Below are 27,669 nucleotides of genomic sequence, written 5' to 3' on the forward strand. Positions count from 1 at the left end.
GATGTTATATATATATATAGACAATACGTTTTATTGACGTGGGCATGTATTAGCATATCAATAGCCAAAGATGAGTTGTCAGTCTCTCTGTGTGTGTGTGTGTGTGTATATCAGAGGAGGTATATAAGGCGTAGTGTCACAGTGATTGGGAGTTGAGGAGGTCTCCGGAGTCAAGGGATCTGGTAGCTGCACTGCGTACTAAACAGGGACTATGTAAGTACACATGACAGCTTCATACTTCTACACATCACTAACCTGGGGAGTTCATTCTTAGGAGTCTATGGAGGAATTGAACTGGACTTTGTGTTGAAGGTGCTATGGAATGATTGAATAACTGTCATTTTCTTGTGGTTTTTGAAGAATAAGGGCTGGGAAATCCATCACATATTTGAATGCTACAGCCAAATAACCACCGTATGTGAATATATAATGTTTCTTTCCTGAGGTTATTGATTGTGTATCTTATTCTTATTGTAAGTTGAATTTAATATCAATATATCACCAAAACCAACTGTATTTATAGAGCACAGTTCATATATGGATGCAACAGAATGAGCTTTACAGGAATAAAAAACAATTAAAAGACAACACGATAAAACATAGGAGGATAACAACTAGAACAGTCATGGTCGTTTAAAACAGTGAAAGCAGAGAATAAGTGAAGACTGTAAAATAAAATAGTTAAAAATAAAGATATAGTGAAATGACCTGAAAATGACCTGAAATAGTCTAACACACTAAAAGCCCTTCTCAGGTTGTCTGCCCAGGCTGGTCCGGAGGCAGGGGGCACAACAGCTAAAAGCTGCCTCGTCAAGCCTCTTGGTCTCCTGAATAATTCAAAGGCGAGTGCCAGAGGACCTGAGGGATCTACTGGGTACATACCTTAAAATAATGTCTGTCATGTAGTGGGGGCATGGCCATAGAGTGATTTATTATACAAATAAAATAATCTTTAAATCATTTGTAAAACTAACCAGGACAGAGGCTTTATAATTGGTGTGATGAGTCTGGTCTTAGGCAGGACTTGTGTTGCTGCAATCTGTATAATTTCAGTCGACTAATAGCTCTCTTTAGCAGACCAGACAGGAAAGTGTTGCAGTAATCAAGCCTGCTAGTAATAAAAGCAATTTTAAGTTCAGGTGGAAAATTACAATAGAACGTTCTCAGACACACAGTTAAAAAACTGTTTCGATGAGGATCGAGAGGGTATGTAGAAGACTGAAGTTGCTATACCACTTTTGCTGAGCATTTCTGTATCGATCACTGCAAAATAGTTCATAATGCTTCAATGCGGTGGAAGAGTGTGCTGTAACATGTTGTCAAACAAATCAACAGGTAGTGCATGTCTGCGTACGTTGTAGCAGAATGCTCTCTGAATTTGTTAATTTCTTCTTAAAACATTGCGCACATGAAAATAAATACCTGAGCTTAGTTCTACCCTATTACCTTATAAATACATTTAAAAATGTGTTGCAGGCACAAGACAGAGTTCCGTTGTATGTTCTCAACCTACGAGAACACATTTCGTAACGGGAGAGATGCTAGTGTTTGAACAGACACTGAAGGGTGTAGTTCTAGTTCATTCATAACTATGCTTGGCACAAAACCATCTAGATTCTATTTTGTGAATTGCCTGACAATGACATGAAGTTAACTCCCTAAAGCCCAATGCACACGGCGTGCGATTTTGTCGCACCGCGAATTCGATTCCATTGTTTTGAATGAGACAATGCACACGGCGTGCGATGCGATATTGTCGCACGACATCATTCGATTCTCCATTCACACCCACACACTTCGGTGGTGTGAATTGAGAATCGAATGTTGTCGTGCGACAATATCGCATCGCACGCCGTGTGCATTGGGCTTAACGTGTGACTAATGTTTGACTACTCTTCCGATGCAGACAATGTTGGTGTCTCTTAAGCCTGTGCTACTGCTCGCTGTCATGGTTCTTGTAGTCTTCTCAGTTGGCCAGTGTCATGAGAATGAAAGGTGAGTGTCTGTTTGGCGTAGGGGGTGATGGGAGGTAGTGACCTGACACCCTACTTCTGAACTCCTACTACTCTACTAGAAACGGCTTCTTTCATTGCCAAACAGTTGCCCTATGGCTTGTTTTATAAGAGGCATACATCTCAATGGTTTTTGTTGAAAATCAAGCCTCTTTCTTTCTTTCTTTCTTTCTTTCTTTCTTTCTCTCTTTCTTTCTCTTTATTATTTTATATTGTATATCTTGTTGTAATCACCCCTTTTACTTTCTTTCCAACGTGAGAAACACATTTACTCACTTACTTCATTCCTACCATCTTTTCCCCTCTCCTCTCCTTCATTCCTCCTGTCTATCCCCCTCTTCTCTCCAGCCGTAGAGCAGTGACAGAGCATCAGCTGATGAACGACCGTGGTCGCTCCATGCAGAGCCTGAAGAGACTGATCTGGTTATCCAGCGCCATGGAGGGTCTCCACACCGCCCAGGCCCGCTCCTCCCTCTTCCCCCCTGCCCTCATGCCAGAACTCAGCCCCCCTCTCACCCCTCACCCCCTCTCTGCCTTCTATAACGACCACCACAAGGGGGTGATGGAGATCCTGCTCAAAGACTTTCTCCGCCCCCACATTAATGGACTCCCAGATGGGGAACCATAAGTTCTTAAACTCCACCTGCTCTACCTCAACTACACAGATCCCCTGCTCCGCCCGACAACCCCCCACCAAACCAAACCCTGCCCCAACGACACACAGCTATCTATTCTCAACCAACACTCCCCTGATCACGTCACACACAATCTTCTGCCTGATTTTTCTCATCGGTAAATTCAGGTCAACCTGTGTCCATTAAGTTGGTGGATTTTTCACTGGGTTCACATGCAAGCGATTGTAGGGAACTGATTTAGTGGGTAGACCCATTCACCCCAGTATCTCCTAAGAACAACTTATAATAATAATAATAATAATATAACTAATAATGTTTCCGTCCAGCAGTGTGAATGGAGGCAAAGCATCAGAGAGATCCTTGTGATAATGGTGCTAAAGCTCTAGAATGGAATCAACCAAACAATCACTTCATAATTGTGTCTTAATTCATTCAAAGTAATCAATGAATCATTATGAGCTTACTGTAGTGTTTAAGCTGCGATCCACATTGAGCTTTGCACATTTCATATAAAGGCAGTGTGCAATGGCATTCTCATTAAATAAAAATAAAAAAATCCGATCATTGTGCATACATCTAAGTCCAGTTATACAGTCAGTGTAACTAGCCTGTTTGTCGGAATCAGGGTCCTCATTAAAAAACAAAACCTTCAAACAGACTCCACAAAGGTCCTTCAAATTATAAATGTTTTTAAAGCACATTTATTAAAATGAGACCTCAGTCAGTGGAACATTTGAAAATAAATGGTCATATTTCCAGTGTGCATTGTTTGTACAATATAGCTATTTGTGAAGTGCTTTGTACAGTATAGCATTATTTCTAGTGATAGTCTGATATTAATTAGCCTCCCCCTCCACGTCAGATCTGCCCAGATCGTCGAGGCTTTTAAATCCTTAGCTAAAACGCACCTGTTTTCCCTGGCCTTTGACCTGAGTTGAGCCTGCCTCCTGACAACTGCACTTTTCTGCACTTTTATTTCTGCACCTGTTGTATTCTGTACACTTTGTTTTAGTGTATTTTTATTTGTTGTTTTCTTTTTACTAGTGTTTTATCTGTTAAGCACTTCGGTCGGCTGTTTGTCGTTGTAAATGTACTATATAAATAAACCTGATTAAAGGTGACTTACATAAATAGGGCTAAAATGTAATGTTTATGTTAGCTGGCTTGCCAGTACAGTAGCAGCTAACGTACTAGCTAGCTGTGTAACAACGTAATATACTGTTTGTAGTTACTTAGCATAAATGTGTGGTGAAGATCGTTTGTTCACGTCTCTGTTGTGTGGGTGATTGAAATAGATTTGAAACAGTTTGATGATGCTGCAGGGCATTCCAAACTCTTCTGTTTTTCTACTCAGGGTTCCCTGGGCAGATTGACACAGTACAGTGTGAAGGGAATCAGGTTTACCCTATTCGGTTGTTAAGTCTGACGTCAAACGTCTGACGTCTGACGTCATTTCCGGGTCCAAACCAGAAATTCCCTGCACCAGAGTACCAGTGTACTACAGCGGTAGAATGACAGTTCAATCGTTTTTTAGACTCGGATCTATTGAATGAATGGAATGAATGAATGAATGAATGAATGAATGGAATGGACTTTATTGTCATTGCTACAGTACAGGTACCAAACAACGAAATTTAGGAGGGGTGGCTCCCCTGGTGTTAGGAAAGGAAAAAAATAAAAATAAAACTTTTAGAAAAAGAATAAAATCACAAGAAGGTAAGGAGCTGGTTTACATAAATAAAGGCTATGTACACAATCCACTGTACTATACTGCACAGATAGTCAACTAGGGTTGTCATATTGCACAAAAGTATTTTTTTCACGTTATTTAAAGTGTCACAGTTTGCAGGCTTGAAATGTACATGTTTGTGCCTCAGCACTAGCTGCCATAGAATCCGTCCAGACTGTCCTGGGCCCAGAACTTAGGCCTTTGCTGTGTTCAGGGCCTTGACAGCCCTGTGGTAGAAGCAGTTCTTCAGGCTGTTTGTCTTAGCGTCTATTCATACAAGAATGGACACAGCACTTTGCCGTTTTCCCCATATTGTCAGGGTCCTTGAGCTTCGGAAAGCGCTATATAAATATAATGAATTATTATTATTACTGAGGCATTTCGAAGAAAGCGCCTCAGCCAACTTTGGACCCGGAAACACGTCACGACTTAACAACCGAATTGATTGAAACACAGCCCCTCTGTCTTTCAGTAGTCCTGATGAGTTGTTATTGTGTGATGAACATTCCGGTCTTTTAATAGCGACGCTCTAATCCATGAACGGGAGCCGGTGCTCGTTTATCAACATTCTGGTGCTTAGACACACCCGCCTCAGGCGCCACTGAAGAGTATTGTTATCTTTACCCCTACCCCTCGTTTCCGAATGCCACTCGCTTTTCGGCTTGCCCCTCAGAACAGAATTACGGGGGGGGGGGTAGTGGTTGAAATCTTCCGTTATGAAATGGGACAACCCTTCTAGACCCTGATACGTCATCAGTAGTATCATAGGAAAGCATGGACGCTCGCAATTCGTTGACAACTTCACACTATCAATCGATCAAGCAAGTCATCAAATAAAAAAGAACAATGCTTCATTACCAGGCCAGTTCATGGCAGAATAGCGGTGTTCTGTAGGCTAGCAACCTGTGCTCCTACCCTGCCAGTCTGCACTGATATTAGAGGAGTGGTAACATCTCTGCTCCTACCCTGCCAGTCTGCTCTGATATTAGAGGAGTGGTAACATCCCTGCTCCTACCCTGCCAGTCTGCTCTGATATTAGAGGAGTGGTAAAAAGTGCAACAACTTCGCTTCTGGACTTTAGTTACATTTCGGGCGTCATATGCCATCAAAGGGGGGAAATGCGACATGGAAATATGTCAAAATGGATGGGTAGGGCTGAGTGGTAGGGCCAAGGGGTGAGATGGGATTGGGCCTATCCAGTGGTGTAGTCTACGTGATACGCAGGACTACGCCGTATACTCACTAGGAAAGGCCAAGGATTTGCGTATACCCACTAAAAAATGTGCGAGGATACGTAACGGCGTTTTGTGACAGAACTTTCACACTTGTATTCATACAATTCACCCCGTCTGTGTTACGAAGCACTTACTTCGAACTTTCTGACATGTTTGTTATTGCATAACCAGTCGTTCAGAATGCTAGTCTCAGTATTTCCCCTACAATTGCCTTGGGGTGGGCGGGCCAGACCTCCACACACAGCTTCGTGCCGCTGGAGAATGGTTTTGTTTTTGTTTTGTGTGCGCGAGCGACGCGAGAGAGTTTTTGCAGGGTGAAAGCTCTGCAGAAGAAAGTAAGCAAGTTGAAACGTTAGCAAATATAATTACTGTGTTCTGACAGAGAAAGTTGGTTCAAATTAGTCGTTATTATTGTGATTAGAAAGTGTCTGATTATAGTTTCATGGTGTGAATAATAGTGTCAAAGAACTAGCTAGCTAGCTCAAAGGTGATTAGATGAGCTAGTCTGCTGCACACATGCCAGCTAAAGAGCTAACTGGATGCACTTTATTATTTTACTTAAAGTATATATACAATCTTTCTTATTCTGCTAGAATTGGGCTTTATGGTAATACCATAATGGTATATAGTACATGGACAGTGGATTGAAGCATTGGAACAAACCCTCACTCATTGGAAATGTCTGTTTTTTGTAGTTGGACATACGATTTTCTTACAGGTGAGAGAGTAAGTAAAGACAGTATCTGACTCCACAGCAACCCAATATTCAATTAGAATGATGTTATGATTTGATATGAATTCAATGTATACCTTGTAGTGCCGGAGGAAAAAGGAAAGACGTAGGCAACGTAATGATAACTGTTTAATCAAAATAACAACTTGTACTCTCAGTACAGGACCAGAAAATAGATCACCAAAACTCTTGTCTCTAAACAGGAAGGTGCAACGTTAATAATCTTCCCCTCTGCCCCTAGTGCCAGAACTGGTTCCCTCCCACTACACAACCAACAGTAAGAGGAGAACATGAACCCATAATGTAGTCACTACACCAGCCCCCCCAGTGTTCACCTCAATATTGGAAATCCTCACGGCGAGGAGGGCGTATGGCCCGGCCCCTACGATCGTAGGTAAAGTCAGGAGGTGCGGGAGGAGGTGTGACATCGCCCACCACGTCCTCCTGCAGGGAAGGACGGGGGGCAGTGACGACCGGGGGCTCGCGAGCTGCGGGGGGTTGTCGGGGTCGGAGGGGGGAATGTCCAGGGCGCGGCAGGGGAGGTAGGACTGGAGGCCGGCCTCTGCGCGGTGGCAGGGCCAAGTCCAGGGGCAGTTCAAGGTCCAAGTGGGCCGGTTTGAGGCGATCAACGGACACACACTCAGGCCTACCCCCCATGTCAACCATGAAGTTCTTGGCTCCGGCCTCGATGACACGGAAAGGCCCGTCATAAGGAGGACGTAGTGGAGTCCTGTGGCCATCATGACGAATGAAAACGAACCTCGCTGAGTGCAGCTCCGGGGGCACCCTCGAAGTAGGGACACCATGCTGCGTAGTCGGGACCGGGACGAAGGTCCTGGCGCTGTCCAGCAGGGAGGCGCGCTGAGCGGCGGCGGACCAGGGCTCCGTTGACTTGGGAATGAAGTCACCGGGGACCCGCAGCGGCTGTCCAAACACCAGCTCAGCGGACGACGACTGGAGGTCCTCCTTAGGCGCTGTCCTGAGCCCCAGCATGACCCACGGCAGCTTGTCAAGCCAGTCGCTGTCCGTGAGGCTGGCTCGAAGGGCGGCCTTCATGGATCGATGGAAACGCTCACAGAGCCCGTTCGCCTGCGGGTGATAGGCGGTCGTGCGGTGGAGCTTGACCCCCAGATTCTCCGCCACCGCTGCCCACAGCTCTGAAGTAAACTGTGAGCCACGGTCAGAGGAGAGATCAGCAGGGGTGCCGTAGCGGGAGACCCACACCGCGATGAACGCCCGGGCCAGGTCGGGGGCTGTCGTTGAGGAGAGCGGAACTGCCTCCGGCCAGCGAGTCGTCCTGTCCACCATGGTAAAGAGATAGGTGTATCCGTGCGAGGGGGGCAGCGGCCCTACCAGGTCCACGTTTACATGATCGAACCTCCGCTCAGGCACAGAGAACTGCTCCAGGGGGGCCTTGACGTGTCGATGCACCTTGGCGCGCTGGCAGGCGATGCACGTGTCTACCCAGGCCCTCACATCCCTCTTGAGCCCATGCCAGACGAATTTCTCTGACACCAGCCGTGAGGACGGTTTCCTACCAGGGTGAGACAAGCCGTGTATCGCCTCGAAGGCGGGGCGCCTCCAGTTGGCGGGGACCACCGGTCGTGGCTGACCCATGGAGACGTCGCACAGGAGCGTGGCCCCTGCGTCACCGAAAACCACCTCTTCTAGGCGCAGTCCTGTGTCCGACAACTTGAGAGCCTGGACGGCGGGGTCGGCGGCCTGGTCTGCAGCCATGCGCGCGTAGTCCAAACCCAGTTGGACCGCACCAACCACCGCCCTGGAGAGACAATCCGCGACCTGGTTGGACTTCCCAGCAACGTGCTGGATGTCTGTGGTGAACTCGGATATGTAGGCGAGCTGGCGCTGTTGGCGGTCGGACCACGGCTCCGCCACCTTGGACATGGCGTGCGTGAGTGGCTTGTGGTCCACGTAGGCCGTAAACTCGCGGCCCTCCAGTAAAAAACGGAAGTGTCTGACAGCAAGCCACAGCCCGAGGAGCTCCCTGTCGAATGTGCTGTACCTTTGCTCTCTGGGAGACAGCTGGCGGCTGAAGAATGCAAGAGGCTGCCAGGCGTCCCCAACCCACTGTTCGTACACCGCTCCCACAGCAAAGTCAGAGGCGTCCGTGGTGAGAGCAGTGGGTGCCGAGGGCGAGGGGTGGGCCAACATGGCAGCGCGGGCCAGGGCCGCCTTGGTGTCCTGAAAGGCTTTGACACGCTCCGCCGTCCAGTCCACCGGCTGCTTCAGAGTCTTGCCCTTCTGGGCATCGTACAGAGGCCGCAGGATGTGAGCGATGTGGTGGAGGAAGCGATAGTAGAAGGTTACCATCCCGATGAACCCCTTGAGCTCGCTGATTGTGCTGGGGCGCGGGAAAGCAGCGACAGCTTCCACCTTCGAGGGGAGGGGGGTCACCCCCTCTGCGGAGACCCGGTGCCCGAGAAAGTCGATGGTGTTCCGTCCGAACTCACACTTCGCCGGATTGACAATCAGCCCATGTTGGCTGAGCCGTGTGAAAAGGGCCCGGAGGTGGGACAGGTGCTCCTCCTCCATGGTGCTTGCGACGAGGATGTCATCCAAGTAGACGAAGAGGAATGGTAGGTCCCGGAGCACCGAGTGCATGAGGCGTTGGAAGGTCTGCGCCGCGTTCTTCAGGCCGAACGGCATCCGCAGAAACTCGAAGAGTCCAAATGGCGTGATTACGGCCGTCTTAGGGACGTCCTCGGGGTGCACCGGCACCTGATGGTACCCCCGTACCAGGTCCACTTTGGAGAAGAAGCGTTTACCTGCCAGGTTCGCTGAAAAGTCCTGGACATGTGGGACCGGGTAGCGGTCAGGCTTGGACGCGTCGTTGAGGCGGCGGTAGTCCCCACATGGGCGCCACCCGCCGTCTGACTTAGGGACGATGTGCAGGGGAGACGCCCAGGGGCTGCTCGAGCGCCGAACGATGCCCACCTGCTCCATATGCGCAAACTCCACCCTGGCGATGGCCAGCTTCTCCGGGTTGAGGCGCCTGGCCCTGGCGTGGAGGGGAGGCCCCTCGGTCTCGATGTGGTGCTCCACTCCGTGTTTCACCGTGGGCGCGGAGAAGGTGGGCTTGGTAAGGTCGGGGAATTCGGCGAGCAGCCGAAGGTACTGGTCACTTTCGGCGAGCGTATTGGACCACCCGCTGTAGACCGCCTCCCCCTGCGTACAGGCGAAGGAAGCGAAAGTCTGTGAGTTGACCAGGCGCCTGTTCCCCACGTCCACCAACAGGTTGTGGGCGCACAGAAAATCCGCACCAAGGAGGGGAAATGTGACAGCCGCTATGACAAAATCCCACGAAAAGCATTGCCCTCCGAAGCACACGTCCACCGCCCTAGTGCCATAAGAGCAGATAGGTGTGCCGTCCGCGCCTGCCAACTGCGGACCACGCTCCTCCTTCGCCACATCCGATCTCTCTGCCGGAATGATGCTCCACTGGGCACCTGTGTCACAAAGGAAACTGCGACCAGAGGCGGTGTCTTGTATGAAGAGCAGCCTGTTGGTGACGCCAGCGCTCAGGGCCACTACTGAGTGCCGGCCCCGCCGTTTCCCGTCGGTCCGAAGGTGCAGGGTGAGCGGCACCGTTTGGCCTTGGCGCCAAAAGTGGCGTGGTAGAAACAATGGCCCGCAGCGTTACCCTGCTGGCCAGAAGGTCTGGCGTCATCCTTCGCTCTCCTGCGACGGTCGGGTGGCGGGGCGGCCGCGGGAGCGAGCAGGTCGGGGGACCGTTGAGGCATGGCCAAGACGAACCGGTCCGCCTCCCTGGCCAGGGCGCGGGGCTCCATGATGGCGGTGTTGGCCAGCGCCATCCTAACTTGAGCTGGCAATGTGCGCATGAACAGCTCTGTGAAGAGGATCATGGGGTCTTCTGTACCGAGCAGGTTTAGCATCCTCTCCATGCGCGCAGAAGGCCTCTCGTCACCCAAGTCCGACATGGCAAATAGGCGCCGCACCCTCTCCGCAGTGGACAGTTCAAATGTCTCTAGAAGCAGGGCCTTGAGGCGCTCATATTTGTTCGTCGTCGGGGGAGCAGACAAAAAACCTACCACTCGAGCTGCGGTGGAGCTGCCCAACATTGCCACAGCATGGTTGTACCGGTCGTCGTCGTCATCGATGTCACTTTTGTTGAAATGTGCCTCTACAATAGCAAACCATGCAGCAGGCGTTGAGTCCCAGAACTCTGGTAGCTTGAGAGTGGGAGTGTGCGCACCACGCGTTACCCTGACAGGGGATGGTGATGGCTGCCGCTGGTTTGAACGTCTTCCTCGCCCGGACATTTTGCAGGATTGTAATGTTCGCTCGCTGGTTTTTGTACACAATTACGTTAACAAAAATCCACGTCGGGGGTCACCAGTGTAGTGCCGGAGGAAAAAGGAAAGACGTAGGCAACGTAATGATAACTGTTTAATCAAAATAACAACTTGTACTCTCAGTACAGGACCAGAAAATAGATCACCAAAACTCTTGTCTCTAAACAGGAAGGTGCAACGTTAATAATCTTCCCCTCTGCCCCTAGTGCCAGAACTGGTTCCCTCCCACTACACAACCAACAGTAAGAGGAGAACATGAACCCATAATGTAGTCACTACAACCTCTTATTAAATTATAAATATTCTGGTTGTTATATTTGCCTTTTGGTTGACAGCAAAAGAGTGAGAGAGGAGGATAGAGAGGGAGAGGAGGAGGAGAGAGAGCAGGATGGTGTCGGCACACCAGAGAGACAGCAAGAACCAGGTGAGAAAGTGGACATGTAGTCAAGACCACATAAGTAGCCTTGAGAACCGATGGTTCTCGAGCCTAACGGCCCTTAGGGGGCAGGAGCCTATCTCCTGTTTCTGTAGCGTGAGGCAGCTTGATGTACAAGTACAGTCCATGCCACCCCCCCCCCCCCCCCCCCCCAAGGCAGCAAACACCGGTGTAGATGCATACTGTATGCATAAGTGAGTGTGGTGGTGCTTATGGGGTGTCGCTACGGGACAGGTGTCGCTCTGACTGGGAGGGCAAAATCACAGTATACCCACTAGAAAAAACTAGACTACACCACTGGGCCTATCTAACTCAACAAATCAACAACTGAATTACTCCTTTTAATGTGAAAATTGGAAAAGGGAAATCTTCCGGAAATTGAGTGGCCAACCACTTTGATTACATCATGAAAACATGGTGTTGCAGCTTGTAAAAGTAACCAAAACAGTTTTGCTAAGCAACTGCCCATAAACAATTAGTAAAATCATAGTAAAGTTTGAGGTTAGAGTAGCATAGAGACAATCTTGTTGTTGTTTACACACCTCAGGGTTGTTGATCAACTGTCTCCTGTTTGCTTTTTTTCTACACACAATGCCATGTTGTCCACATTGTTAACTGTTTACAATGTTAATTCCCACTTGTGGAGGGCAGCTTTAAAGGAATTACAGAAAAAAGAAGCGAATATTAGAGAGGTATTCGAGAGGTCAGGGCTATGTAACACAATCAATGAAACACAATAATACACATGAAATAGTAGTTATTGGATGATTCAACACATTTATTTCAATTACAAATAATATTACAAGCTCAAATTTCTGGGCATAGATAATGTTTATTCTGAACAATTAGAAAATGTCCTACTCAATTTCGAGTTTGTGTGCAACAAAACAACATTTGATCAACTCCACACCTCTTTATGTTTCACTTTGTGTATTAATATATAATAATGTTATAAATAGAATCTTAAAGTTTAAATAGTGTAGGTACAAATGCACCTCAAAAGTTTCCATTCCTCCAGTAAAAAAAAATGTAGCTTTTCTTGAGCATTCACTCACTTTTTAAAGACTAACACCAAGTAACAAGAATGTTTTCAACAAAATGTAAAGTTTTTACAAATGTGTTAAAGGTAGACTGGGATATGGGTCAATGGGAGAAGAGCGGGGCGAAGCTAGCAGCGATCATTTATAAACAGAGACGACCAAAAACGAGAGGTAATAATCAACTCTGACATGCGGTGACGGTGCTCATGCACCGATGTGCCTACCGTTGTTCACCTTTACTTACTCCAAATATCTTTGGTAAAAGTTGCTGTGACTTCCTCGCAAGAGGTCATATCCCAGAGTCTACCTTTAAGCAAAGATATTGAATGTGTCTTACATCAACAATCATAATGCACAGGGGGCTGTTCCACGTACGTTGATTAGTATATCGGCGATTCAAAGAAAAGCCGCGTTCAGGCAACTCGTGATTGGGATTCAAGCCTCAAGTGATTCCTCGAACGAGGATCAGCCTTGTGTCATCAGTGTTCACAGAACACCGGTTTATAAATCCTCGATATGGGCGCGTGCACGCAGACATGCACAGCAACCAAGCAACAATTATTTGAGCCACGTTGATGGAACGGAACGCAAGCTGAAATTAGCGCCCAGATCTGATTTCAACCTGGATCAGATTTAATCACGGTACGTGGAATAGGCCCCTGGTCACATTCACTAACTACATTTACAACAACAACAACAATAACAACAATAACAACAACAACAACAACAACAACAACATACATACTCATTCACTACTGCTATTAAAAAATATAGTGAAAAAGTCTTGAGAATTAGGTATTACTGTAACAATATCATTAGACACCATTAGTGCAGTTATAAATAATATATGTGGGGATACTGAAGGAAAAATTAATGATGATAAACTTCAGAATGTATTATAACGATATACATAAAATTATGAGTGTCTTTAGTAACCAGTGCAATGTGTCCAATGACTGCAGTATTGCAGAGCCTCTACTGCATGTTGAGGTTGAGGATGGTTTTAACCAGCACAGACAACTGCTTGTTGATTGTTTCAGTGGAGGTGGGAGGTGATGGGCGAACTCTAGGCCAACAGCTTTGCGGTGTCCTGATGGCCTGAGAGATAAGGAGAGAAAAAGGGGGAGTGGTTGGAGAACATAATGACAAGTAGAAGGAGGTTGGAGAGTGATGGAGAGATGATGAAAAAGGACGAGACAGTAGAGGAGAGTAGACAAGGTAAATGAGAGAGACAGGGAGAAAGATGGAGAGAGGGAAAAGAGCAAACATTAAAACAAAAGCGAATAGGGACAGTATGTTACTGATGTCTTCTAAAACCCAAAATATAAAAAAGTGAGCTTCAAACAGTTCTCTTTGATGCTTGCTATATTTAAACAAATATTTACAATTCATAAAATAGACATCCAGTCCACCAATTAAAGAGAGTGATGTGAGAAGATCAATAGCACGTCTGTTGATTTGCTGGAATGAAGGACCTCATGCTATTACACTGAAGGTCAAAACCCAAGGATTCAAGATAGGTTTCCAGGCCATAATAGTCTGCCATAACATAGTCTGACTCATTATGAAGATGCTTGATGACTCATGGTAATCCTATCCCTGCTCATGGTCTCAAGTCCTAACAAGCAGTAGTTAATAATGATGATTATTGGCTCTCTTTGTCTCTCTTTGTCTCCCCCAGGTTTCACCCTTGCATTCCCTTGCCTCCCCTATCTGGCCCTCGCTCCCTCTGTCTCCTTCTGCCTCCTTCTTCCTCCCCCCCCTTTCAAGACATCCCTCCTTGTTATCCTCCTGCCTCCCACTATGTCCTACTGCCTCACCCAGTCTCCCTCTGTCCCTCTCTCCACGTTCCCCTGCCTTCCACAGTGTCCAGTGCCCTACTGGCAGCTGGCCCACCATTTTGGATCCCTAGATCAGGAGTTGCACCAACAGTCACTGGACCAATTTGTCTTTCTCTCTGGCATCTCCCTCGTTAGAGTTATTGGTCTGGCTCCTCACTGGCTCCTCCCTACATTATATGGCAGAATGCCTGTCTGGTTGATTGCTGCAAAATAATTGTACTGTATGTGGGCCATTATATTTATTTTTGTACTCGTAAGATGATGAGTTATTGGTTTGAAGATTATGTTAGTTATTTATAGTTATTGGTTTGAAGATATGATCTATGAGTGCACTCCAAAATATGGATAATCAGGCTCTGGCCAATGTTGACATCATGGACCAATTGGACAGCTATTTTAAGGTGAGATAAATACCACAACAGGCCGACGTGACTTCAAACAATCATCGACATCCATGGGAGTCACATGCCGACGATTTCAGCCAGTTTCTCCTGGTAGTACTCGTAGTTGTCCTGACAGTCTTCCCAGAGGTTGAATTCCTCCTCGTCCTCCTGTTCTACAAAAGTGTCCCAGGTGTAGCGGAAGTCCAAGGGCTTCATGACCCGCAGCTTGCAGCCGGCCGCAGCCAAAGCTTTCAGCCCCGTCTGGATCTCTGGTTCCTCCCAATCAAACAGCCTCGATGAGAAGATGGTGAGCTTCAGGCTCTTCCTTGCATTGAGGACATCGGCTAGTTTTAGAGCGCATGCCGCGCAGGGACTGGACGAGACGTACCTAGGAGGAAGGGGTGAGATATAGAAGGATTGGACTCAATTTGTGTCAGCTCTGCTACATGGATGTGCACCACGTGACATCCCTATGAGATGCCAAGCTAGCTTCAACCAACCATGCAACATGGACACGTACCAGGGGGACATCACTGCTAGATGCTAAGCTATCTACAACTAACTATGCTACATGGAAATGACCAGACAACGGTGTATTAGACACCTACCAGGTGACTGTATATTTGATGGTGGAGTCGTATTCAGGAAGGGTCTGCATGAAGAAGGCCAACTCAGCGTGGGCTCCTGAGTGTTCGTCCTCCAAGTAGCCCCTCATCAGCCCTTCCCGTCCCTGGTCCACCAGGTAGCACAGGAAGGTCTTGTTGCGGCCCGAGGAGTACTCCACGTTCTTGAACTGGAACTTGAAGAAGAATGGGTTGATACGGTCCCTGAGAGGAGAAACAGAACAAGGGGATGGGGGTTAATGCATAGGCCTATTTTCAAATCTCTTACTAAGAATCTTCAGAGCTGCCAAGTCTCACGCTTTGGCCGCGAGACACACGCATTTCAACCAGTTCTCACGCTCTCACGCCACACCTCAAATTTCTCACGCCAAGAAATAACTATTGTTTTACGGCTCTTTGAAAGAATCAATCGAAGCGGCAGGCGAGTGCTGATGGAAGAACCTGTGTTCACGCGAGCTGCAAGAACGTAGCAAGCAGTGTTGCCAGATTGGGCTACTCAAAAAATATGTGGGCGCGCTGCGCGCGCACAAGATCAACCACTACGCCCTCTTTCTGACCCAGGAAAAACCCTGGTACTGTATGTCCTGTATAACATGATAGCCATCTATGAGCAATGCACTGTATAAAATATGATGACCAAGGGTCTTTCTGCTGCTGACCAAGGGGCTGAGTCCTGTTGATGGGGCCCAATTTTCTTTTAGAGTCTGTAGGCTACTGTATTTGTTTATTAAGATTTCATAAATATGATATATTGTCAGAATTTTTGTCTTGTTTTATAAAATGTTATTTTTTTTCATTTCTTGTGCTGGTTTATTATGAACAACATGTACAATTGCAGGAAACTAGCACAAATAATTGGGTGGGAGAGAGGGGCCGCCGCTGCCAAAACGTGCACAGTTTTGGGTCGCTCCACCGCCAAAAAATCTCACTCCAAACTTTTGGTGAAACTTAGCAGCCCTGCTAAGAACAGGCCACCCAAAACACTCAAGAAGCCCTACAGCTGTCTCTACAGAGAGAGAGGGGGGGGGGGGTTGCTAACCGACAGATAGATCAACCTGGGCTAAGTTTAGATTAGCAGGGCTAATTTTGGGGCGTCAGGTCAACCCAGTGAGAAATGCTAGCTAGCTCTTTATTATCAGAGCCGTGACTCCAACTTCTCCATTAAAAAGCTTTATGTGGTCCACCCAAAATCACTCAACTCTTCAATTATTGGCATTATCCAGCCACAAATCTGATTTTATTTAACATTTTGTCCACCAACTCTAACATTGCAGAAACACTACCCCTGTCTATTCTAGGATAGCCACCAAGTCACCCTTCTATCCCAGTCACAGAAAATACTGTCAAATGATCCATGGGAACAGTTGCATTGAAGTAGTTCTGGTGTTAACAGTTACAGCACGAAGCAAGATATACAATTTAAGTCTCAAGCGTGCACACAAGCACAACCATACAGTGATAAGGATTCAGGAAACGTGATCTGAGGAAAATGTTTTTGAATATAGTCGACCATTTTGAAAATGTGTGTTTTGATGGCTTGTTGACTGAACCCTGAGGGGGGAATCCATGAGTAATAGTCAGTGAGTAATCAGTGAGTAATCCATACATTCACATAGAGAGGACTGAGGGTTGTTGTTTTCGACATGTTTGTTTAATCAGAGTCACGGGTGTGCACTCATAAACTGAGTTATAATCCCTCAGACTGCTGGGTCTCCCGCTAGTCTTGGCTATAAGAGACACTCACAGTGGCACTGTTCCAGTACTTAGAAGATGCCTCCTTCACTCCTTCCTTCCTTTGGGGTAATCACAAATACGTCTTAATGCTGTCACCAGTCTACTCGTTTGAAATCAGATACTAGCTCTAGCAAGAGACAAGGGTAGGAGTCTATCATCTCAGGAGGATTTATTATTATGTATTGTGCACATTTTGCTCTTGTCATTTTAAATGAAATACTGTATATCCAGTTCATATTGTCTACAGTGTCCCTTATTCATGGTTTTCTCTACTATTCTGTTTCTGTCCTAAACACGGAACTCTTAACAAGATCCAAAAGCTTATAATGTCAATAATGTTTACTCGCTATGAGCTGGGGATTAGGATGTTCTCTGTGTTATTGATCTCTTTCTTCTGAAGACCCAGTATGTACCATCACAAAATCTAAAATTAGCAGCATGAACACATTTCATGCCATTTCCAAACACACACACACACACACACACACACACACACACACACAGACCGTCATTAAACCTCCAGTGACAACAACAAAACTAAAGGGGATTTCCCCCCTTCTCCCTAACATGGACCATCAACTGTCTCAGTCTGAACTAAGACCCTCACTTGAAACTCGACCCAGGAAACACAATGACTGTGCAAGTTCCGAAACCAGGCTTCCGGAGAGACTAGGCCAGACAGGCAGATTATATGAACCCCCGACAAATCAAGTATTATAGAATTAGTCCATATACATTGGTACTGAATCTGAATACTCCTACCTAAACTAAATATGAGTTTCAATGATTAGTTCGGAGCACTGCGCCTTAGGGCCTTCAATAAGAACACTTTAAAATCACAAAAGTGACCTTACATTTAGTTTTTAGTTCAAACCATGAACCATGACTTCCACATGTCTGTACAATCACACAACAACCTCTCCACCACGTGGATGTTTCACAATTCCAGTCATTTAGCTATACCAGAAGCCCTCAAGAAAGAAACCAGAAGTGGGAGAAGCCCTCAACATTTCTCTAAAGGTCACTTGACAGCACTTTACATGCAGATACCCTTATGCCCTGTAGTTACCCTGTCAAGCTGTTCCAAGTCAAGTCAGAACAAGTCAGAACAACAGCTTTAGAATATATATCTTATCCTCCTTAATATATATATATATATATATATATATATATATATATATATTAACTCCATTAGCTGCAGCCCCCTTAGCTATATATATACTCGATCCCCAAAGAGGCAATTATAGTTTTCCACCAGCAGTACTAGACATAGAGTAGACATAGTACACACAAACATAGAGTATCGACACACATGCATTCTGTACACTGAAATTCAGATGGAATAGACCTGGTATCAAACCCCTGCAACCGTTCCTCATTCCGTTCCATGCGTTACAATGAGACCCATTCTCCAATGTCTACCTCCACCAGCCTCCACTTATCTGTCACCCACCCTGTGATGATCTCCCACGGTGGTAGCTCAAAGATCTCCACCTGGTCCTCTCCATTAGCTGCGGCCCCCTTAGCTGCAGCTCCATTAGCTGCAGCCCCCTTAGCTGCAGCTCCATTAGCTGCGGCCCCCTTAGCTGCAGCTCCGTTAGCCGCAGCGGCCTCGCCCGCAGGGGCCTCTTCTTCCACCTCCATCTTATCCTCCTTCACGGGGGGCTTCTCCTCCTTCTTCACCTCCTTCTTCTTCACCTCTTTTTTTGCCTCCGCCCCTGGAGCCTTCTCCTTCCTCTTCACCCCCAAGCGACCGCTGGCTGCTGGCTTCTTGTCGGCCATGGTGACTGGTCCAGGGAGTGTTGTAGTCCTGCAAGTTTGTGTGTCTGTGTGTGTGTGTGTGTGTGTGTGGAGTGGAAGTTTGAGAGAGAGAGGGTCAAAGGGGAGGTGGTTTAGGTCCGGCAGTTAAGGCAGATATAAGAAAAGAGGGCAGACAAGAGAGAGTTGTAGAGAGAGAGAGAGAGAGAGAGAGAGAGAGAGGAATGGCAGTTAGATAGAGAATGCAGAGATAGGGGAGTGAGAGAGAGAGAGATGGAGGGAGGAACTGAATCTGGAAAGGAGAGAGGTGGCGTAGACACATACAGGCAGCTGCAGTTCTCAGTCCAGTCAGGTCTATTAAAAGACTGCAGAGGGAGGGGAGGGGCAAGACAAGTTTATTTGTATAGCACATTTCATACAACGGGCAATTCAAAGTGCTTTACATATAGCATTTTTAAAAATACAGATTTAGTTCCAGGAGCATGCGACAGAGTGACTGAAAGCTGCTTCGCCGTGTTTTGTTTTCACTGTTGGAATGATTAGCTGATTAGTCTCAGCTGACCATAGGGGCCTTGCTGGAATATAGGGTGGGAGGAGATCTGATATGTATTTTGGTCCAAGACCATTTTGTGATTTGTATACAATTAGGAGTACTTTGAATTAAATTATCTGAGAGACTGGTAGCCAAAGGTCTCAGGATTGGTGAAATGTGTTCAAACTTCTTTGTTTTTGTTAGGATCCTGGCAGCTGCGTTTCGGATGAGCTGCAATTTACGAACAGCTCCTTTAAATAGGCCTTTTAGTAGACCATTACAATAATCAATTCTACTCAAAACAAATGCATGGATGAGTTTTTCAAGGTCTTGTTTGGACATGAAACCTCTCATTCTTGTTATGTTTTTCAGGTGATAATAGGCTGATTTAGATATCGATGGCTGTTTACATTGGAGTCTAATTACACCAAGATTTCTGACCTGTTTTTAGTTTGAATAGAGAGAGAATCAAGGTTTGCACCGACTTTCGGTCTTTTGTCACCGAATACAATTATCTCTGATCTTCCATAGATGGAAGAAATGTTGTCTCATCCAGGCGTTTATTTGTTCAATGCAATAGGCTAGGTGCACGATCTCACTACTTCCTGAAAGGCAACTGGTATGAACATATCCTGTCTCACTCTATTGGTTTAATTGATTAATCAGCTGTGCGGTAACACACAGTGCACAGCTGATTAATCAATTAAACCAATAGAGTGAGACAGGATATGTTCATACCAGTTGCCTTTCAGGAAGTAGTGAGATCGTGCACCTAGCCTATTGCAGAGATTGTCGATGGGACTATAGTCATTAGGTGAGGGGGCTATGTAGATTTGAGTGTCATCCGCATAGTTGTGGTAGACAATTTTGTTCTTTTTTAGGATGTGTCCCAATGGAAGCATGTAGAGATTGAATAGAAGGGGATACAAAGTTGCCAATGGAGACATAGTAGTTTCTGTCCTGTAGGTAGGATCTAAACCAGTTAAGGGCAGTGCCCCGAAAGTCCTACTCATGTTTTTAGTCTATCTATTAGAATGTTGTGGTCTACAGTGTCAAAGGCAGCACTAAGGTCCAATAGTACCAAAACTGAGACTTTTCCAGAATCGGTATTTACACAAATGTCATTAAGGATGTTAATAAGAGCTGTTTCAGTGCCATGTAGGGGGGCAAAAGCCTGATTGAAAGTCATCATCAATCATTAGGGTCAAATAATTGCTAAGTTGTTCGTGAGCAGCTATTTCAATTATTTTTCCTATACAGGAAAGGTTTTGTCACAGCTCCGCCCCTGGCTCATCAGCCGTCTATCAGTGGTGCCAGGTGTGGCCGATTAAGACCGCGACTGGCTCCTACTTAAGCTCTGCTCCTGCTTCCAATCAACGCCAGATCGTAGCCATTTATGGTTGGTTCCTAGTGTTTGTACCCTCAACTCTATTCGTTACCCGTTATCCTAGCCTAACCTTATTCTCCCTGTTCCCCCGTTGAAGGATTCCCTGCCTGCCGACCTCCTGCCTGCCTGACTACCTGCTACCTGCCTGACCCTCCGCCTGTCTGCTGACCACTCCGCCTGCCTGACCCCCTGCCTGTCTGCCGACCACTCCGCCTGCCTGACCCCCTGCCTGTCTGCTGACCACTCCGCCTGCCTGACCCCCTGCCTGTCTGCCGACCACTCCGCCTGCCTGACCCCCTGCCGGTCTGCCGACCACTCCGCCTGCCTGATCCCCTGCCTGTCTGCCGACCACTCCGCCTGCCTGATCCCCCGCCTGTCTGACTACCTACCTGCCTGCCTGCCTGACCCCCTGCCTGTTCTACAACCCCCAGCCTGCTCCCCCTGACACCCCAACCCTTACAAATAAATCACTATTATTGTTGTACTACCTGTTCTCTGTTGTCTGCTTCTGGGTTCCGCCCTCTGGTCGTGACAGGTTTAATATGGGTCTGTAGTTATTCAGTAAAAATGGGTCCAAGCCGTTCTTTATTAGTAAAGGCTTGATAACTGCTTTCAGGAAACATTCCAGATGAAAGGGAAGTGTTGATTATTTGTATTATAGTTCGCTTGCCACACAGCTAAATATGTTTTTTTAAAAAAGCTTGTTGGCAGGACATGAAGGGCATGAGCGAGTCTTGTAGTCGTTGGTGTTAAATTGTGATATTTTTCATGCCTGACACACAGGAGCTAATGACTTGTCTAATGGCTCCTATTTTATTGTTTAAAAATAATGCAATTTGTTAGTCTAAGTAAAGCTTTATTTATATAGCACCTTTCATACAAGAAATGCAGCTCAAAGTGATTTACAACAGGAATAAGAACATAAAGTGAATATAAAAACATATACAAGCATAGTGTAACCAGGGAGTAGCTAAAAGGACTGTAGAATTTAGGAAGGGCTGGTTATCTAACTAACTATGAGCTAAATAGGCAGTGCAGGAGGATACAGGCAGGGGGCGCCAGCAACCCTTTAGACTAGCAGTAATATCGTTAGCATTAGCATTAGCATTAGCATTAGCATTAGCATTAGCTACCAGACAACGAAACACACAGCAACGGTATCCAATATGAACAAACACATTTATTATACAAATTATATATATATATACCTCCCAAATATACTCCCTCCCCGCCGGCCACACACACACTCACTCACTCACTCACAGTACCTGGCCTGGAAAAGGCTTAAAGTCCCGGACTGAGAATGAGCTCGTTGAGGCCTGGTTGGAGCTCGCATGTGCGTTGAGTAAGGTAGCAGACAAAGGGGGGGGGTGACGTAGCAACTCGATGGAGAAAGGGGCTTCTTCGAAGTCCACAACGAGGTGTGAAGGGCTCAGGTCCGGGTGGTTCACGATAAGCTCCGGTGGAGTCAGCGTTCGGTCGCAATCCACGCGTGGAGGCGACGGCTCTATCCAGCTCGGGTCTCGCTTGGTCCAACGTTCGCCGCCGGCTGCTGGCAAGGCTGGCTAACGGGGACACAGCTAAACGGGCTATCACAGTTGTGAACTCAATAATCACTTTTGGCGTCTTCAGCTTCAGCACGGTGTGCTTGTTACTGACTCCGCCATCTTAGGTCGACTTCTCGTTACTTCTCTCTCGTTACTCTCTCTCGTTCTGATTCTCGTCACACTGACGCACAGAGCACTTCCGTCCCTATATATACACCACCGAACCTAGCATCCGGGTCACGGACACACCCCGGATATACCACGTCATCAAACATATACATAAACATTACAATAACAATACGTATACCTTCATGAAACGTACAGGAATAGTATGGAAAATAATAAAGTAAATAACAGGGGCAAAATAGGGCTGATTCGGGGAAACTAAACTGGCTCTAAATTGTGGGCCTTCATTACACATAGAATGAATAAAGCAGGGGAAAACAGTAAAAAAATAAAATGACATAAAAATAAATTTAAAAAGAGATGCATTTGGACCTAACGGGTGCAATATCATCAATGGTTTTTGTGATTTTGAAGTTGAAGTCGTGTAGAAGGTCATTTACTAAGGTTGAAATAAAAGTTATGGGGGAGGCTAGGGAAATGGCCTCTATAAACAGTGCATTGCTGTTTTCATTGATTGTTGTTTGGGAAATAGTTTCAGTTTTTGTTAAATAAACTTCTTTTGTTAAATTAACTATTAACTACTGTATATCATATTTTTGTGTCCTTTATTTGGAATGTCTTTATTACGAATTTGGGTTTAGATAAAGATTTTAAAAGTTCATTTTAATATTTTATACAACAATAATGACCATCCCTGTAGGGATCATAAACAGTCAAGCAGCACTGTAGATGACATGTGTCTCTGGCTCTGGGGCTGGTTCTTGGACAGGGCTATGGCCGGAAGCGAATATCTGTACTTTTATTACATTGAGCTCTGCATGACATGGTTAATTATGCAAAAACACAACAATGGTTGTGACATAGGTTGTCCGACCCATCACTTTGGATTATGGAGGTTGGCCATTTACATAGTAAGTGCACTCCAGAACAAAAAGGTCAAGGACTATCGGTAAACACCTGTTGCACAGCCAGTATTGCTAAGCCAACCGATAGCACACCTTTTGAAATTACAAAGAATACAGAATGCTTTTCATGAAACAACATCAGCCTACTAAACCCAATGTAGTCCTTATCATCCTCACAGCCTTGACGTTGACCTAAAAAAAAAACTAGAGGTGTTCACAACTCCAAAGTTATTAATGAAAGGAGATAGCAGCGCACACATCTCTCAGTAAATCTTTCTCTGTGTAATTCAATGCAGAGGGGGGTGTTCCATCTACTCTGGGAGGGTGCCGTGTGTGGGAACATTATATGTGGCCCTGCAAAATGCCAAATGGCAAACCAAATTAGCTGGCCACTTCTCCAGTCAAACACTAAGCTTCTCACTGGATAGCATGGACTTGGTTCTACAATGGGTTCTACATTGCACCAGTAGATGCTACAGTATGTCATGATTTCACTAGTGTCACATTAACCTCTGCTCAGAATATTCTTTATCTAGCTTATGAGGTATTGTACAGTATTGTATTTAGTTTATATTTGTTGTGCACTTCAGCACGCTCTCCACTAGAGGGTACTATGCTTATTCATATTATGTGTGTAGGGACACGAAGATCGCCACAACTGTGTCGTTGCTAACAAAACATGCACACTGCAAGAGATAGCACACATATGCACATGCACCTACACACACACACACACACACACACTCGCACGCACTTACACAATTACACAGTGCGGCTGAGGTCATTACTGAGGATGATGATGTTGTTTTAACCCACTGCAGACTGGACATGCCGTCACCTCAGCAGGTGAACATTAACCAGGTAGGTCACCCAGGGAGATACTGAAGCGATACACTCCCCCTCTGTTTTTCTCCCCCTCCGGCAAGTTTCAGTTTTTTTTCTTTCTGCTCACTTTCCCTTTGACCACACACTGATGCTCTCCCCCCCCCTCTCTCTCCCTCCCTCTCTCTCCCCCCCTCTCTCTCCCCCTCTCTCTCCCTTTCTCTCTCTCTCCCTCTCTCTCTCTCTCCCTCTCTCTCCCTCCCTCTCTCCCTCTCTCTCTCTCCCTTTCTCTCTCTCCCCCCTCTCTCTCTCCCTTTCTCTCTCTCCCTCTCTCTCTCCCCCCCCCTCTCTCTCTCTCTCTCCCTCTCTCCCACCCCCCCCCCCTCTCTCTCTCTGGCAGTCCTCCAGACCCCATAGCACAGTAGTGACCTCTCTTGCTAGACCAGGGTGATTCCCTCTGTAACTCATTGTCCAGAGAGACTGAGGGGGGCAGAGGGAGTTAGTGAATGTATAACTGGGGTTCTCTCCTCTACCAGACCTTGGATTCCATTAACATACCAGAGTTACCTCAAATAGCATTACTGTCTAATCTGATTTGTAATGAAACATAACATTTACAAGAAACAGAGGAAGAACAACAAGCAGGTGATGATGATGATAATGATATGATGATGATGACACTGTGGCCAAGTTCAGCATCCTGTATTACGGATGGGGTCCCAGCGCGATCCCAATGTGTCTCCCTCTAGCCGCCCACTGTGCTGCCTCACTCACTCACTCTCTCACTCTCTCACTCAATCATACACTCACTCATCATGGGCTTATTACCTGTGGCACCTGTGGTTAATTGTCTCTGATGCTTTATGTACCCTCACTTCCCTTCACTTCCCTGCTCAGACTTCACTGAGTAATGGTAAATGGACTGCACTTATATAGCACCTTTTTTGCTGCTCCAAAGCTGCTCCAAAGCGCTTTACAACGGCCTCTCATTCACCCACTCTCACACACTCTCACACACACATGGCGGCAAGCTGCCATGCAAGGCGCTGGCCCGCGCCCGAGCAATTTTGGGGTTCAGTGTCTTGCCCAAGGACACTTCGACATGTGGCCAGCCAGGGCTCGAACCGCTGATCTGCCAACCTTGTGATCATTAGACGGCGACTCTACCTTCCTGCGCCACAGCCGCCCCCTTCTGAAATGTAAAAAAAGTTTCTCTGGTCTTCTACACACAAACACATACGCCTACGCACAGCAATTACACCACTCAAGACAGGATGTGTTTATAGCGGTCGCCGCACCCCTTCCCGCACGAGCACACCTGTTCATCCACACTTTCTCTTTTTTCTAACCCTTTTTTCCTACTTGATTCGCTCTTTCGACCTGGGGGTGTGGAAAACCCGTTCTCTCCAGCAATGACAACAGGTGTGAAGGAGGAGCGAAGGCGGGAAACCAAGCAAAGAAAGAAAGAAAGAAAAAGAAAGAGAGCAATGGAATTTTCCATTTGTCACCCTGTCACAGAAGCCAGCGCTTCAACCAAAACCTGTCGGACAGCATTCCTGCACTCTGGGGGGTTTTTTCTTTCATTTTTTTGTATGTTGATCGGAAAGGAGAGGAGCATCAGCGGCGTTGTGAAAGTTGGTGGGGGAAAGAATAACAGAATGTACCAGATGTAAGGTTACCTGCATATATATATTCAACAGGCAATGGTATAGTGGCTCGCGTCACGTCAGACAGGCAATAACCATATAACCTGCTGTGTAACCTCTCTGATGTCATCAGCCTTATACTGTACCCTCGGTGACCCCTCAGTGACCTCGTTTATGTCAATCACCACACCCGCCTCTCATCAACTGATGTTAACTGACTTACCGTACTGACTTCCTCTGAAGGACCAGTGAAAATGACGAAGTGACACTACTTGTGTTAAGTGCTAAGCATTTATTATTGCAGAGGGCAATGCGGACCATAGAGGCAAGGCAGGTTTATTTGTATAGCACATTTCATACAACAGAGGCAATTCAAAGTGCTTTACATACAGCATTACAAAAATACATCAAGAGGAGAAGTAATCTGATTAAAAAAGAAAATTATAAGAATATATAGAGAGAGATATATAGATATATATATAGATAAACATTTAATAACTCAATGAATAAGATAATAGAAATGAATTAAAACCCATGGCTAGAAGTGTTCATGCAAAACATGAATGTTTTTAGCTTAGATTTAAATATTTTTATAGAGTTTAAATATATTTCTAGGGAGTTTGTTCCAGGAGCACGCAGCAGAGTGACTAAAAGCTGCTGCACCGTGTTTTGTTTTCACTCTAGACTCAGTATGTGACTCGACACACACACATACAGTTAATTCAATAAAGTTGAATAAAGCTAAATCTAAATCTACAGTACGTAGGCATGCACGCATTCACACACACACACACACACACACACACATAATTAACTACAATTATTGGGACTCTGTTTAGACTAAAGATCAACATCTTGAACTCAGACAGATATTACCCTGGGTATGATGGATGTGCAAGATGTTGATTAAAACACACACTAGCCTCTGGGCAGTGCATTGACCATGTCTCCCACTAGGGGACGATAGTGAGCCACAACAAACCACACACATTTGTTTACGGTGATATAGAAAACCACAGCACACTGAACACTACACCTTGATTAGACTCAATAGCAGCTAGGGTTGCCCACTGTCCCCTATTAGTCAGGATGTCCCATATTTTGGGCTGGATGAACATACAGGATCTCCTTTGTCCCGTACAGGGCTGCCAAGTTTCACCAAAAGTTTGGAGTGAGATTTTTTGGCGGTGGAGCGACCCAAAACTGTGCACGTTTTGGCAGCGGCGGGCCCTCTCTCCCACCCAATTATTTGTGCTAGTCTCCTGCAATTTTACATGTTGTTCATAATAAACCAGCACAAGAAATGAAAATAATTAACATTTTATAAAACAAGAAAAAAATGCAGACAATATATCATATTTATGAAATCTTAATAAACAAATACAGTAGCCTACAGACTCTAAAAGAAAAATGGGCCCCATCAACAGGACTCAGCCCCTTGGTCAGCAGCAGAAAGACCCTTGGTCATCATCTTATATACAGTGCATTGCTCATAGATGGCTATCATGTTATACAGGACATACCAGGGTTTTTCCTGGGTCAGAATGAGGGCTTTGGTGGTTGATCTTGTGCGAGCGCAGCGCGCCCACATTTTTTTTGAGGGACCCCCAATTGTTGTATTTGTATTGTAAATTGTAATTATTATTCATTATTATTATTATTAATGTACCTGGTTATGTTACAGTATATTCATCCCATCACATGCGGAGGCCTCATGCGTACTTATGCGCCAATTCCTACAAACCCCCCTGTGCAGTGGCACGCCATCTTTTGTCCCGTTTGGTAGAAAGGTAGCTACCTAAACCTAATAGCAGCACAATAGAAGGATTAAGGTTTATGCCTGGTTTGTGGTGTGGTATATTGTCTCCCTAATTGCAGACTGGATGCAGGATATAGAGCACAGTCAAATGGCTGGCCGTGCCCTCCTCTTGCCTCTCAGTTTCGGTTCAGTGTCCAGTCAGCCAGAAGCTGTTTCATCTGAGTTCAATGTGAACAACAGTTGAGTGGGTGCCAGCGTTGTAATGGAGGTCAGACGTACGTTTCTACTTGAGTCTCGGTTTTGAGGCTGTTATCATGATAACCCATATACCTCTTATGATTGAAAACCTAGAACAGCAGAATAAAAACAGATAAATTCATTTGAGTTAATGGTAAATGGACTGACTTATATGGCGCCTTATTCCAAAGCCTCTCATTCACCCATCCACACAC

General features: G+C 46.1%; 2 protein-coding genes across 2 annotated transcripts; one reads left to right on the plus strand and one right to left on the minus strand.

The window, feature by feature from the left end:
* Positions 1-1,948: 1,948 nt before the first annotated feature.
* Positions 1,949-2,640, plus strand: pth4 (parathyroid hormone 4; the record flags this gene model as incomplete). Its single annotated transcript, XM_080547891.1, has 2 exons — positions 1,949-1,995; positions 2,361-2,640. The coding sequence occupies 2 exons, from the start codon at positions 1,949-1,951 to the stop codon at positions 2,638-2,640; spliced, it is 327 nt and encodes a 108-aa protein (XP_080404017.1).
* An 11,816-nt stretch (positions 2,641-14,456) lies between these two features.
* apobec2a (apolipoprotein B mRNA editing enzyme, catalytic polypeptide-like 2a) lies at positions 14,457-18,517 on the minus strand (the record flags this gene model as incomplete). The annotated part of the gene is made up of 3 exons (XM_080547892.1): positions 14,457-14,766; positions 14,987-15,205; positions 18,189-18,517. The coding sequence occupies 3 exons, from the start codon at positions 18,515-18,517 to the stop codon at positions 14,457-14,459; spliced, it is 858 nt and encodes a 285-aa protein (XP_080404018.1).
* Positions 18,518-27,669: the final 9,152 nt, after the last annotated feature.

The sequence above is a fragment of the Nansenia antarctica genome, assembly GCF_963989245.1.
Source record: "Nansenia antarctica genome assembly, chromosome: 18".
Taxonomy (NCBI): domain Eukaryota; kingdom Metazoa; phylum Chordata; class Actinopteri; order Argentiniformes; family Microstomatidae; genus Nansenia; species Nansenia antarctica.